The sequence below is a fragment of the Mercenaria mercenaria genome, chromosome 5 (assembly GCF_021730395.1).
Source record: "Mercenaria mercenaria strain notata chromosome 5, MADL_Memer_1, whole genome shotgun sequence".
Classification (NCBI taxonomy): Eukaryota; Metazoa; Mollusca; class Bivalvia; order Venerida; family Veneridae; genus Mercenaria; species Mercenaria mercenaria.
In genome coordinates, this window is record NC_069365.1 from 85,138,959 (window position 1) to 85,153,789 (window position 14,831).

At 33.4% G+C, this 14,831-nt stretch overlaps 1 protein-coding gene across 1 annotated transcript in view; it reads left to right on the top strand.

Annotated features, from left to right (window-relative positions):
* Nucleotides 1-14,831, top strand: part of LOC123557805 (platelet endothelial aggregation receptor 1-like) — a 32,860-nt gene that overhangs the window by 16,090 nt on the left and 1,939 nt on the right. Inside the window, exons 8-21 of the mRNA XM_053544736.1 lie at nucleotides 230-367; nucleotides 681-827; nucleotides 2,330-2,467; nucleotides 2,660-2,791; nucleotides 5,252-5,395; nucleotides 5,721-5,852; nucleotides 6,956-7,082; nucleotides 7,886-8,034; nucleotides 9,891-10,027; nucleotides 10,880-10,967; nucleotides 11,176-11,252; nucleotides 12,198-12,234; nucleotides 12,570-12,667; nucleotides 14,038-14,095. Of these exons, the coding sequence (XP_053400711.1) occupies nucleotides 230-367; nucleotides 681-827; nucleotides 2,330-2,467; nucleotides 2,660-2,791; nucleotides 5,252-5,395; nucleotides 5,721-5,852; nucleotides 6,956-7,082; nucleotides 7,886-8,034; nucleotides 9,891-10,027; nucleotides 10,880-10,967; nucleotides 11,176-11,252; nucleotides 12,198-12,234; nucleotides 12,570-12,667; nucleotides 14,038-14,095 (1,602 nt within the window). The remainder of the gene's footprint in view (nucleotides 1-229; nucleotides 368-680; nucleotides 828-2,329; nucleotides 2,468-2,659; nucleotides 2,792-5,251; nucleotides 5,396-5,720; nucleotides 5,853-6,955; nucleotides 7,083-7,885; nucleotides 8,035-9,890; nucleotides 10,028-10,879; nucleotides 10,968-11,175; nucleotides 11,253-12,197; nucleotides 12,235-12,569; nucleotides 12,668-14,037; nucleotides 14,096-14,831) is intronic.

Sequence of the window (14,831 nt, forward strand, 5' to 3'; positions counted from 1 at the left end):
AGTATGTTCTTTATTCATTAGTGCTTTATTGAAAGACATAATCTTATACAGGACAAACAGGTGTAGGTACACTTTTAAATTTTTTTAAAGTTCTTCACTTTTAAGTTCGATATACATAGTTTTCAAACAGCTGTTTTAAAACACCCTATTGTTATTTGAAGTTACTCAATTTACTAGCTATTTGCTATGTTTCGTTTGGTTAATGCTCAATTATATCTTAATCATATAGAATGTGAAGATGGTAAATGGGGCCCTGGCTGTGCAGCAAATTGTGGTAACTGCTATTCAGCAACATGTAACCATGTAAATGGCGAATGTCCAGATGGATGTGCTGCTGGATTCAAACCAACAACGTTATGTACCGAAAGTGAGGATAATACGATTGTTGAAAGTTACAATTTGAGTTGTTTAAAATTTGATGTATTTATATTTGACATATAAGTTTGCAGATTTATCGGTTGTTTAAATGTTTACAAAACATTACAGTAAGAATGTCGATTCCAGGTTATAAATACATTTCAGACATTTGCAGGTACATGTATGTGAAATTGTTACTAATGTAGTCTCACATTAACTTTGCTAGCTTACATGTTTTCAATGTAAACGTCAATATCATGTATGACGCACCACTACGCATTTGGTATTAATAACATATAACAGGACTTTACTGTGTTTTATAGTGTGCAATAATGGGTTCTACGGGAAAGACTGTAAACACAACTGCAGCCGCACGTGTTCTCTTTCGGGATCAGTCATCTGTGATAATATAGATGGAAGTTGTTCAAATGGTTGCAAGGACGGATGGGAAGGTATCCAGTGCGAAAAAAGTAAGCATTTTTCAAAGTCATAGACATTGATTAGAGCATTGTATTAGAAATCTAAGGCATCCATCTTTTAAGTCTTAAATAAATATTACTCTACAATTTACAAACTGTTAAGTTTCAAAACATGTTTGTATCCGAAGGAAATTCAGCAATTGTAAATGGATCGTGTGCTTTATGTCTTGTTAGAGAGATTTAAAAACACTGGTTAATTGACCACAATGGGCTTCTATTGGAACATCGCATTTGTTGATGTGAATTTTCACATGCTGAAAAGGTTCTACAATGTATATTTCTATGAAGCTATTCATACTTGTTGATTTACTTTTATAAAGGATTTTAGGACATTTGCTTAATATTGTGACATAGTTACAATGTTAAGAAAACAAATGTAACGTCGCTACTTACTTTAAACAATATCTAACTATATCGATATACCGTATATCAGTCATCGGTGTAAAATGTATTGTTTAAATGCTGGTTGGTAAGGTCTCCAATGTAAAAGTAGTAAGACACTTTAAAAGTCACATAACGTAGGGAAATAAGTTAAAATGATTCACTGTAATTCTATTTGTACTATGCTATTTTCGTAGTTTAGTGCACTCCGTAATTTATGGAAAGTCGTTTTCACACGTACTATAAAATAGAAAAAGTGGAAACTCCACAGATCGCTCAACACAATAAAAACGAAAATGTTGCAGGCTCGGTTTGATTGAGCCTGTTCATGGACGGTAGTGGAAATGCATGCTACCGTCCACGCCCTCTAGCCCCGGGTTGAGCAGAACTCAACATTTACACATGTTAAAGGTACAAAAAGCAATTTAGAGACATCCGCAGATGTATTCAAACGGCGGTGAACATGGAACCTTCAATGATACACGTGTTGAGGCGTGTAATTCCATGAAGAGCGGCGTTTGGTCCCCAGATAAAATAAAGGGTTTGCCCCAAACGAGAAAACAATGGGCAGAACTAAACAAACTGGAATTTAAGAAGGGGATCTGAGGTTATGGAGCCTGCGTATCACAGGAACTGTCAAAAGACAAAATTAAAAAGCAGGCACCATATCCAAAGGGGTGATTAAACAATACCCAAGGCTATGAAAGCGGGAGTATTGGAACCACCCAGGCCGAAATGGTCATGTTGAGAAACTAAACAGTACCAAAAACACGACATAAAAGTCGTGCCGAACGATCTGAGAAGATCACACACACGTTCTATAAGACGACCTGGAATGCAGTTTACAATTATTTTATACCGGTCTTCTTCAGAGGATACTATTTCAATTTTATTATTGTTCATTAGATCATATAAAAGAATTTTTGTCGATGGCTTTCAATTATTCTTAACCTGAATTATCCACAGATAAATCCTTGCTTTGCGTAGTTAAAGGATACTGAACATATATATGAATAAATGTTGTTGATGGATATTGAAGTTCTTGTTGTTGACAGTGTTTTTAAGTCTGTTGGCTTACATTCATGCTGCTTAAATACCGTTTCATTACTTAGAATGTGAAGAGGGCAAATGGGGCAATGGCTGTGCAAACAAGTGTGGTAACTGCTCCTTTACAACATGCAACAATGAAAATGGTGAATGTCCAAACGGATGTGCCTGGGGATTCAAATCAACAAAATTTTGTGATAAAGGTAAACATAATTACCGAATATCCATTTACAAATTATGACATTCTACAAAAATTGATGAGATTCGTTTTTGATTTAAAAGCGTTCTGCTTTATATGAATAAATGGCGTGTAAATGATATCGTTATGAACATCTGTAAAATTGTGTAGGTATTTCCTAGTTTTGTTGAAACAATTGTGTTGTATATTTTTACAGAATGTGACAGTGGAACTTATGGAGTAAACTGTTCCAGCATTTGCAGTGCTAATTGTAACAGTGTTTGCGATAAGGTCAAAGGAACATGTTCGCCATGTAAAGCTGGCTGGAAGGGAACAAATTGCATAACAGGTTCTCTTGTTGTTGTTTTATAATAATTTGATAAAATCTTCAAGAAAATTAGTTGAATGCACAGAACGCAACCAAGTAAAAATAATAGCAGTCTCGGGTAGATTTAATCTTTTTCCCTCTTGAAAAGACAAAATTACCCACGTTTATAAGGCGGACTGGTATCAAACTTTCTTTGATAATAAGCGTTTTAAGTAAAAAGAAAAGAATTAACAATAGCTTGATGCTTCTAATAATCAGGTCTAGATGTTCACCAACTTATGAAATATAAAGTTTATAATGTTGGCCTGAATGCTTCCTGGACTACTCTAGCTCAATGTTTACAGAGATGTACATGAGGCATTTAACATGTGTATGCATGCAATGATCGTACTGTTTTGAATCGTTATCAGTGCATGCACAGATTTGTTTTGTCAACCGTGCTCTAAAATGTGGCTTACTAATTCACGAAGAAAGTAATCATTCCAAAGCAAATAACCCTCCTAATAATATAAGTGCGGTTACACAGAGAACTAATAATTCCGATACTTAGAAAGAGGCATGGTTCACTTTCTGGATACTCTGATCCAAGAGAAAGCGCGTAATCTGGCCACAGACTTGGGCATGGATGACTTCAAGGCCTCAAACGGTTGGCTGGAGAAATTCAGGAAGAGAAGTAATACTGTGTTTAAAACTGTCAGTGGTGAAAGAGGGGACGTTAATCTTAGTGTTGTTGAGAATTGGAAGGAACGTTTACCGACAGTGTGCCAGGATTATGAACCTAAAGACATTTTCAATATGGATGAGACTGGTTTATTTTACAAACAGAGGAAATCTACAACATTCTGTGTTGCTGGCTCAGATCTGGCTGGTGGTAAAAGAGCCAAAGACAGGATTACTGTTGCGTTGTGTGCATCTATGACTGGTGAAAAACTTAAGCCATTGGTGATTGGGAAGTCGCGAAAGCCGTGGTGTTTCAGTAGGGTAAATGTTGATTCTCTGCCGGTAACTTACTGCTTCAACAAGAAATGTTGGATGAACAGTGGATTGTTCGAGGAATGGTTTAGTAGTGTTAATCAGATGAAACGTAAAACAAGGAATATTCTGTTTTTCGTAGACAACGCGCCTTCTCATCCAAACATTCAGTTGAGCAATTTGAAAGTTGTGTTCCTCCCTTCAAACACGACATCAGTAGCACAGCCTATGGATTAGGATATCATTCAAACCATGAAACTTAAATTCTATCAGCAACAGAGTCAGAATATAATTAATGAGATGGAGAAATCTACTCAAAGTGGTAGTGAACTGCTGAAACAGATATCTGTGTTGGACACTATCTTCTGGATTAATCGAGCTTGGAAAGCTGTTGTCGCAACCACAATAATGAAGTGTTTTGACAAGTGTGGGTTCGAAAAAGTACGACAGACACCGATTGAGATTGGGAGTCATGGTGACTGTGATTCGGATGATGATATTCCGCTCATAGAGCTTGCACGTAGTCAGAGTATATATGGTACAGACATCCGTGAAATTATCAATGATGATATTCCGACTTTTGACAACAGTGAAATAGATTGGTATCTACCTACAACAGAACTGTTAAATGTCAATATAGACAGTGATAGTGATTCAGAACATGAGGAAAATGAACCTGAAAATGACTCAAAACAGAAAGTTTGTTCAATCCTTGAAGCTAGGGAATGCGTTGAAAAATTAAGGAACTTCATATGTGACAAGTGTAATGCAAAACTTCTCAGTTGTGTGATGGAAGTATCATCAATTGTGTCAGACATGAACTTTAAGACAATGACTGTGCAACCTAAAATTAGTGACTTTTTTAAGTCATGAACACTGTTATACAGTAGCATACCAGTGATGTGTGTAAATGTAAAAATGTAATGTTCAGTATAGTTTACATTAATATTCTTAGATAACATGTATTCCACTAGTCAAAGACATGAACTTTATTTATGATAAAGAATTACATGTATTGAAGAGTATGACATTTTACACGTAAAAAGATAAAAAAAAAAGTCATGAACACTGTTATACAGTAGCATACCAGTGATGTTTGTAAATGTAATGTTCAGTAAAACTTTATTTGTGATAAATATTTATTGAAGAGTATGACATTTTACATGTAAAAAATAAAAAATAAAATAGAATAAGTAAAGCATTTTCAGCCCAGTAATTATAGATTACTTAATAAAAGCTTATAAATGTTCACCTATTGTTTATTTCCATTTGTTACACATATATTACAATAGATACCAAAACGGCTAGAACTGACTTATCACCTCTGACCAACAACCTACGAACAACAACACCTCTCTAGAGCAACCAGATCTTATGACTCCATCAGATGTTGCTCTGCAGAGGTTATACTGTATTTATAAACAAAGTAGTGACTAAAATATTAATCTTGGTTTTCATAACATACCTGTTGATATGTTTGTTAAGTTCAATTAAGTTCATATTACACAGAATGTGAACCTGGTAAATGGGGTATTAGCTGTGCTGAGGATTGCGGCAAGTGCAAAAATGAAAGTGCATGTAACAGGTCTAATGGAACCTGCTTTGGAGGAGGGTGCATGCCGGGTTATAAACTTACAGAGAGGTGTGATGAAGGTAAAATATGATATTTATTTATTTAACATACAACTGTATTGATATAAGCTCCCCTGGGCCAGAACCATTTGTTGATATCGCAGGAGTATTATGTTCAGATCTTCTTTCATGTTTGCATTTACATTAGTACATTTCGACTTCTGACTAGAATAAACTAGTTTACTCGTTAGTCTGGACATAAAGGATTGAAGTACTTTTATGAAAGGCATTTTCAGCTAAACTAAACATATTGTCCAACCGTCCTTAGTTATTTTTACTCGTACGACTGAAAAGGAGTGATAGGGCTGTGGACATAAAATACTGGTTTAATTTGGTGTCAATACAGAATGTGATGTTGGGACATATGGTGTTGCCTGTAAACAAAACTGCAGTGAAAGTTGTGCAGAGATATGCAGCATTTTCGATGGGAAGTGTGGTCGTTGCCATACAGGATGGACAGGAGATCTATGTGCCCTACGTAAGCCAAGCGCGTCAGCAAAATGAATTCTTTTATGGGTTTATTGAATGCATAGGATCCTGACCAATCAATTATTACTTACATTACGAAGCTATTAAACATATTCTGCGAGTCATTAACCTAGAAAAACAGTAGAATTTATATTATCTTGTTGATATTCAGGAATTATTGGAATAATGTGACTGGGTTAAATTGGCATTTAATGCATATTTTATTTGTATCATCGGGCTAAATATTTGTTTTAAAATTTAATATTTGCAATTATTTCAACTTTTACCCATTGATAGTCAAGAATAAGTGTATTTAATATTTTGTTTGTAAATTACAATACATTCGTAGTTAAAGACAAATCTGACAGTTTTCTATATGTATATAGGCAAAAATTTTATTAAGACAGAATTTCTAAAAACTATGTGTACTGACTGAGAATCAAGTACGTATCAAAAATCATAGGTACCGGTGCTTGATCTTGAATTATCTGCCCTTGAAAATCAGAAAATACTAAAAAGTCAAATTTTCAAGGGCAGATAATTCAAGATTAAGGCAAGGGAACTGTGCATTTTAGGTTATTTTTATGTTTTAGTCATCATTTGCATTCAGTATACAAAGTTTAAAGAAATTCGGGAAAGACCAGGACTTTTTAGAGGTATCATTTTGTTATGTTCACAGTCAAGGACATTTGCCACAGCGTAACAGTGACAGAATTTCTTCTTTAAAGTGTGTTTACTGACAGAGAATAAACTAAAAAAACAGAAATATAAAATAAAGCGAATCATAGGTACCCAGCCTTTGTCGTGAATTGTTTGCCCCTGAAAGTCGGAAAATACTGAAAAAATCTATTTTCAAGGGCAGATAATTCAAGATCAGGAAACGGTACCTACGATATTTAATATTTTAATACATATTTCCGTTTTATACTTGATTCGCAGTCAGTACACAAAGTATCAATAAATTTTGTCTGTAGGAACATTTTTGCCTATATACATATAGAAAACTGTCAGATGTGTCTTTAAATGCAAGTACATTCGTTATGTGATAGAAATAGCAATGTCAACCTGTGTTTATCTGTGATGGTAAATATCAAACTGTTATCATGATTGCAGAAGTTACAAAACCCCCAGATGATTCGAGTCCCGTCGCTTCAGTTGCTGGTGGTATATCCGGAGCTGTCGTAGTAGCCATTATTGCTGTTGGTCTCGTATTATTTGTTAAATTGAGACGAAAACAACAGTAAGCTTAACCTTTTGTTCAATGTGAATTGATTTTCCCAGTGCTTCAGGTATGGAAGTAAACATATGTTCAATCGTATTTGCTAATATTAAATTTTACGTTAATAATCTGGGGTTTTTTTGTGGAAAAATTAATTATTAATATTACATCTATATTAAAAAGAAAGATTCAGTGTTTACGGACAATTTGTTTATTAATCTATAATTGTCTTGAGGACAAATGTTTACAGAATGTGCAAAAGTTGGTAATCAAAACTTATTTGTAATCGTTTGCTTTAATGGTGTATGTCTGAACTTTAATTATGAATATTAGACGAATGCCTATGGAAGAAATTTCCAGTAATAATTATAAAAAAACAATAGTATGTTTTCAAGTTTACATTTTTGAACATGATTGTTAATCTCTTTTTTTGGAAATTTTAGCGTAGGAATGGAAATCATACGTTGTCAAAAGCGGAAAATTTAACTTTCTCTCTTAATACTTTCTTGTGGCCAAATAAGTTATTACTCACATGTGATTAGAAAGAAGGCGGGTAATGGACATTTTACTGTTGTTTTTTTTTTTCAACTTTTAAATGCGCTGAAGAAATGATTCAATTGGCTAATTTAGTACCAAATGATTCCGATAGAAACAGAAGTAAAAGGTTTGATTTGGGAATGATAAACAAACATTTAGAGTGCCTTTTGTTAATCAGATGACGACAATGTATCCACTGAAAGGCTTACCAAAATATAAATATAAGTTTTACGTAATGAAATTTTATCCATTTACCTCTTAAAATTGCAATAATCATTTTAATCCAGAAAACCACTAGTGAACAACGACGCTGAATTCAGCCATGCTTTGAATGATGAAAATCCCGAACTTATTAATGAGCAGCCAGATTCCGGCAATATCTATGTAAATTCTTCAAACTTACACAACGTAAAAGAGACTCCAAATAAATCACAAGGTCAGTTCTTTAACTGTTAGTAAATCGAGTCCAATTACTCTTTTATTACCCTTTCTGATTGTGTAGCCGTTACGCAATAGTGATCGTAATCGTAGGTATTTGTCTTTATTCAAATCTTAATAGCTCGACTTTGCCAGAATGAGGTTGAATTTAAACAATGCAATTTTTCTCTAAGGCCACACCAAATTAATTTCTTGGTCATCGGATTTTTTCCAAAAAATTTAGGAGCGAGCGAGCGAAATAAAAATAAAAATATTTGTTTTTAGATTTCACCTACTTTTGGAGCGGGCGAGGAGCGATTTGAAGAAAAAAAAATAAAACACCTTGTCACAAAAGTCAACAAGCACTACAAAAACATATCAAAATGGCTTGAAAATACATAAAAGGACCAAAGATCTTTAAATGTAGAAGGTTTAATTACAAACTGTTCCCAAAATACATTACAAATATTTAGACATTTAAACAAACTGGAGGGACAACAGGCGGATACAAGAAAATCTGGCAATTTGACCGTATTTCTAGTGTATAGAACTAATGTGTTTGCTAAGTTTTATCCTAGGCAAGCCAGTACCCTGGCCACATAAAGGGTTTTGCCTTAGATTCTATGTCACTACATAAGAATAAGCTGTTACTCTCATGTAGTGTATAGCAGAAATCATTATATATATGGAAAATACTGCAATCACCTCACCAGTACATTAGGTATACTCATGACCTATATATCATAGTGCCTGTAAACTTTCAATGCAATTTCACAAGATACCAGGACATCCATCATCAACTGATGGCCAAATTCACTTAAATAACAAATTTTGATCTTTCTGTTGTTCTTTGATTTCACACTTAACTTTGGCAGATAAGGAAAGGTGATGCAAGTCTTAACAATAACTGCATTATCATCTTCAGTTTCTGTTTGATAAATAGATCTGATGGCACTCATTAAACTAATCTGAATAAGGATCTATAAACAGTTATATAATATTCTTGTTTTTCAACTCTACTTGAAAAATAAAAAAGAAAGCCTTTAATGCATGTTTCCTTGGATTGTGAGTTTGTAAGCTCTTTAGGATTCCTTTGCCCTAATAAAGTTCCATGTGCGTACCCCTTCTCCGCAAGAAAATTGTGTTCATTTTACATAGCTGATAGAAGCAATGTTCCAGTCCTTAAAATCAAAGTTATTTCAATAATACTTTATTTATGATGTAACACTGTATGTGAAGTCCAAACTGAATTATACCGCCTGTTCATCATTTAAGTACTAACAAATTACTGCTGATATATGTGTATAACTTTAAGGATTGCAGCAAAACGTTGTTTTAATCACCAGCCATTATTAAATGACACTGTTTTAAATAATGAGATATTGATGTTCATCTTGAGAAAAAAAATGTTCTGCGGAAACTCTTTCCAATGATCTTTCAAGGATTTATTTTCACAATCTGTCATTTCGGCTGTCAGTTTTGTAAACTGGGGCAACATAGAGCCTCAAATATGTTCTTCTGGTGTTTTAATGGACAATTATGATTAAAAGTATTAAATATTATGAATTACTGTTGCTTCACAGTGATAATAAGGCCCCTAAACAGCGAAAAACGCCCGCTCTGAAATTTTGAAATCGGTCTGCAAAAACTGAAGCGAGCGGAAGCTGATTTTCAAAAAAAAATATTTGTTTTTGATTTTGGAAAAAAATGGAGCGGGAAATCCGTTGACCAAGTAATCAATTTGGTGTGGCCTAAGTACATTCTCGTAGGTAGTATATCAGAAGCTGAAATGCTTTATTCTTAGATAGTTATGTTGTTTAAAACACATATGCGCTAACCTTTACATTAGTATAAAACCAACCTGTTTTTATCTAGGCCTATCTTCAGACGACCAGGAGCAAGAGTCAGACTACTATAACGCACAATCTCGACACGAAGTCCTTCTGTCCGAACTCGAATCATACGTCAAAACAGGGTTAGCAAACAAAGAATATTTCATCACCCAGTTTAAAGTAAATATCACGTTTTTCATACACTTACATAACCTTATTCATAACGTTCATACATTTGTGCAAATAAAGTATGTATTTTGTTAAAAAACGTGTTCTATGCATGAAACTGTCAATCTTAAAGATTAACAACTTTATCTTAAAATAACCTAGAACCCAGGCCAACCCAAAACTATTATTTCAGTTAATATACATTTAAACAGATTTCCATAATAAGAACAACAAATTGAAACATATTATTCACCGTTTATCATAAAAGTGGATATAAAATGAGTTATATTTTACATATAAAATGTTCATTAAATAATGACTGAAATTGACAAGTTAAAATTCACCAGTCCTTAATTGTCGTGACAATAACATTTTATGTCGCCAAGAATATTCACCAAGTTCAATAACTGACTATGACTATCATGATTCTTTTTGCTTTGTAATTTCAAAGTTATAGGTATATGTATATAAATGTAACAATAACTATAGTGCAATATTACTTATAAGTATGTACAATATCATCTTGCGAAACATAAATATATAATGAGAAATAGGATTTTACATGTTACATGCATTTAATTGTTGACACACACTTAATGAAATCATGACTATTTTTCAGCACAACAGTTTACCCTGTCATCTTAATAAGAAAATAATCTTAATTGATTTATTGTTAATTCATTATCTATTTAAGTTTAAAAGAATATCAATTAAGTTAGTTCTTTATTCGTGATAACCTTAATTATAAGTTTCATGCAATTATTACTTCAACAATTTGAAAACTAGTTGTATAAAACTGCTTGCTGCTTTTTGTACAGTACGGACCGTAGAAGAATCTAAGTGTTTACCTTTTTGTATTTTCAGCAAATACCGTACGGTATGCAGTATCCAGCCAATGTTGCAACCAAGCCAGGACATTATGGCAAGAATAGATACAAATCCATGTATGCATGTAAGTTCTGTAGGACTTCATGCCAAACTGAATACGTTCATTGTATTTTTCACAGTAAACTGACATATAGAGAATAGTTTTTTTACCATATAATCTTACCATATGATGTATTTTACGTGTTCTATATTTATTTATCCTGTGCATTTTTATGCAACAATCTGGTACGTGTTTTATTTATATTGGGACATCTTTTACTTTTAACTTTCAGATGACCATTCCAGAGTTATATTGAAAGCTTTGCCAGATCTTCCTGACTCGGACTACATAAATGCTACTTATATAATGGTAATTATACAACATATGTTATACATATCTAATCTTCATTTTGAGATCTTTTGCCATGAATAGTAAAGCATTATTTTCAGATATTTGACATGAATATATATTTATTTAGAAGAAATGATTTCGCAGTTCCTGTCTGAAAGATAAACTACAAATATTTAAACATATATGAAGTAAACTGTCAAAATTAAAACATAAATTTAATGTTTAAAACTTTCAGTTCTTATATTTACTGTTGCAAATTCAGAATTTGTCGCTTTGATAGCGATGACAACGAAAGTGCATCAGTGCTAGGTATGACTTATTTAATCTTCTTTCGAGAATATTACTCAAAATTCTACTTTTATTTCGAAATTGCGAGATGGATGAGTCGAAATTTCGATTTGTATATCTAAATTTAGAGATTACTAATTATCACACAATTTCGATAAATAACATACACATGACACTTATGCTGTACAATAGATACCCTGCCACACCACATGTATATCATGATTTATAAAGTATCTTAAAAGTTGCCTTTAATAAAAGGATAGGTTGTGCATTTGTAATACTTTTATCTAAACAGTTTGATAAATAACATGATAAGAAAAAATATTTTTTTAGATAAAATGAAAAGATAAACGTGTAATGATCCTTTAATTGCTTTTTAGCCTTTTCTTTGAATTTTCTTTTTTAAGCCGCATAGAAAAATTGACGTCAGCACTAAAGAGTTATTACACTGCTGTAGTACTAAAAGTATAAGGTGACTTTAATTTATGACGTCAGACATATGATAATTTATCATAAAATTGGTACATACAATACAAAGCCGCAGTTTTGTTTAAAAATTGTTATGATTTTCAAAAAAAAAATAATCTTACTGCACACGTTGCACTCAAAATTAATTTGATACGCCTTTTAACGTTCCTTTTTTTAGAAAGTTTATGTCAAAATTTCGTTTTTCAGGGATGTTCTGGCGGTAATGACTATATCGCAGCTCAAGGTATTATTTTATTAAAACACTATCCGTTATTTATGATACATAAATTTGATAAGCACAACCCTTAACTATGTAGTGCACTATATAACAGGCAAATTCAATATTGAAATCACTATTTACACAAACTTATCGGAATGTGTGTATGTACGAATCATTTCTATACAAATGGGGCAAGTAAAATTGCACCCTTTTGACTATATGCCGTCTTTGTCATTTTATGCCTAATTGATTGCTGTTAATTCTTTAACATTAACAGATGATTACACACCTTTTAAGACTCTAATTGGTTATGCATGTTCATTATTTTGTTCTTCCACAAACGTATTGTTATGCGATAGGGCCTATTTCAAACACGCTCGAAGACTTTTGGAGAATGATATGGGAACAGAACATCAAAACAGTTGTAATGGCTACAAACCTCTCTGAAGAAGGCAAGGTTCGTACGACCAGGAATTTTTGAGAATGTCTTACATTTATTCCTGTAAAACGTAAGAACTTGTCTATGAAATCGTATGACTTTTTATTATGTTAACCTTTAGAAAGTTGAATGCATTTACATCTGTTTAATAGGATGCACACTTTCAAGGCTCAGGAAAATGTATAGTACGAGGGGTGTTCAATAAATACCCGGAAAAGTGGTGCTCTCATTTCTTTATTTCTAGTCTCATTTTGCTAAAATTTGAAAATACGACGGATATGAACACACTGAATTTAAATACCTAAATCACAGATTTCAGAACATGCACAATATTTATTTGTCGTCTCCTAGGCAACGCCATCACCTCAAAAGCGGCCCAACGTCATTATCATGCTGTCATATCACACTCAATTAATCAATACTACTCGTGATTACCATTGATTCAATGTTTATCACCATCAAATGCATTTTACACCTTCCTAAGAATAAATAAATACTCAGCTTCATATGATGTTCCTGTCGTTATGAAGAAATTGGACACTTAACTGATGGCCCTATCAAGGAGCTCTTTAATTTATTAAATGTGACTGAATGTTATTTTTCATGTCTGTAACACAAGTCGTCAGCAATATTCTCCTGGCCACTTTTAAACGTCACGTCCCACTAATAAAAATTTGTTTTCTTAAACCTTTTTCAGCATAGCATTTGTCTCTTTCCTTGATTTTCGATTCAAAACACAAAATGTTATCTCACATCTCCATTCAACACTGATTTTCAAGCGACGACCAACTCAATATGCCTGCCAAAAGTTTTAAAGATGTCACATTCATAATATGACGTTATTGGCGTAACGCTTACTTTTCACATCACATGACGTTGCCATGGGGACTCACATTTACTTATTATTTATCCAAAGACAATCTAATTTTGACATATCAACTCAGTATTCCCTAGTCTACATTTTGTAGCATTTTCATTTATTTTCGATGATACATGAAGAATTGAGAGCACTTTTCCGGGTATTTATTGAACGCCCCTCGTAGATTATTTACAAGCAATGTAGGGCCAATCATTTGGATAAAAAATGCAATATCTAAATCTAGACGAAATATGTAAATTAGGGAATTACTCTTCATAATGGTAATGTGGCAGTCAAGGAACAAAAAGCTGTACATTAAATTTATCTCAACTGTCCTAACAATATTATTAAATTCTAAGGCCAACAACTTTTCAGACAGATCAGTTTAAATGATACTGTGATAAAAGAAAATAATGTTAGCAACAGTTTTAATTCACATAAATATTAGAAGAATGTTGTGTTACAGTTATAATAACTCTATTACATCTATACGGATACAAGTACCAAAATAAATGATGTAAACTTTCAGATGAAGTGCATACAGTATTGGCCAGAAGCAGGCAAAAGTGTGCGCGCGGTGTCCATGCGTACGTGCGTCCGTGCGTGCGTGCATCCGTAAACTTTTGCTTGTGACCACTCTAGAGGTCACATTTTTTGTGGGATCTCCATGAAAGTTGGTCAGAATGTTCATCTTGATGATATCTAGGTCAAGTTCGAAACTGGGTCACGTGCCCTCAAAAACTAGGTCAGTAGGTCTAAAAATAGAAAAACCTTGTGACCTCTCTAGAGGCCATATATTTCATAAGATCTTCATGAAAATTGGTCAGAATTTTCACCTTGATGATATCTAGGTCAAGTTTGAAACTGGGTCACGTGCTTTCAAAAACTAGGTCAGTAGGTCTAAAAATAGAAAAACCTTGTGACCTCTCTAGAGGCCATATATTTCATAAGATCTTCATGAAAATTGGTCAGAACGTTTACCTTGATGATATCTAGGTCAAGTTTGAAACTGGTTCACGTGCCTTAAAAAACTAGGTCAGTAGGTCAAATGAAAGAAAAACCTTGTGACCTCTCTAAAGGCCATATTTTTCATGGGATCTGTATGAAAGTTGGTCTGAATGTTCATTTTGATGATATCTAGGTCAAGTTCGAAACTGGGTCACGTGCGGTCAAAAATTAGGTCAGTAGGTCTAAAAATAGAAAAACCTTGTGACCTCTCTAGAGGCCATATATTTCATAAGACCTTCATGAAAATTGGTCAGAATGTTCACCTTGATGATATCTAGGTCATGTTCGAAAGTGGGTCACGTGCCCTCAAAAACT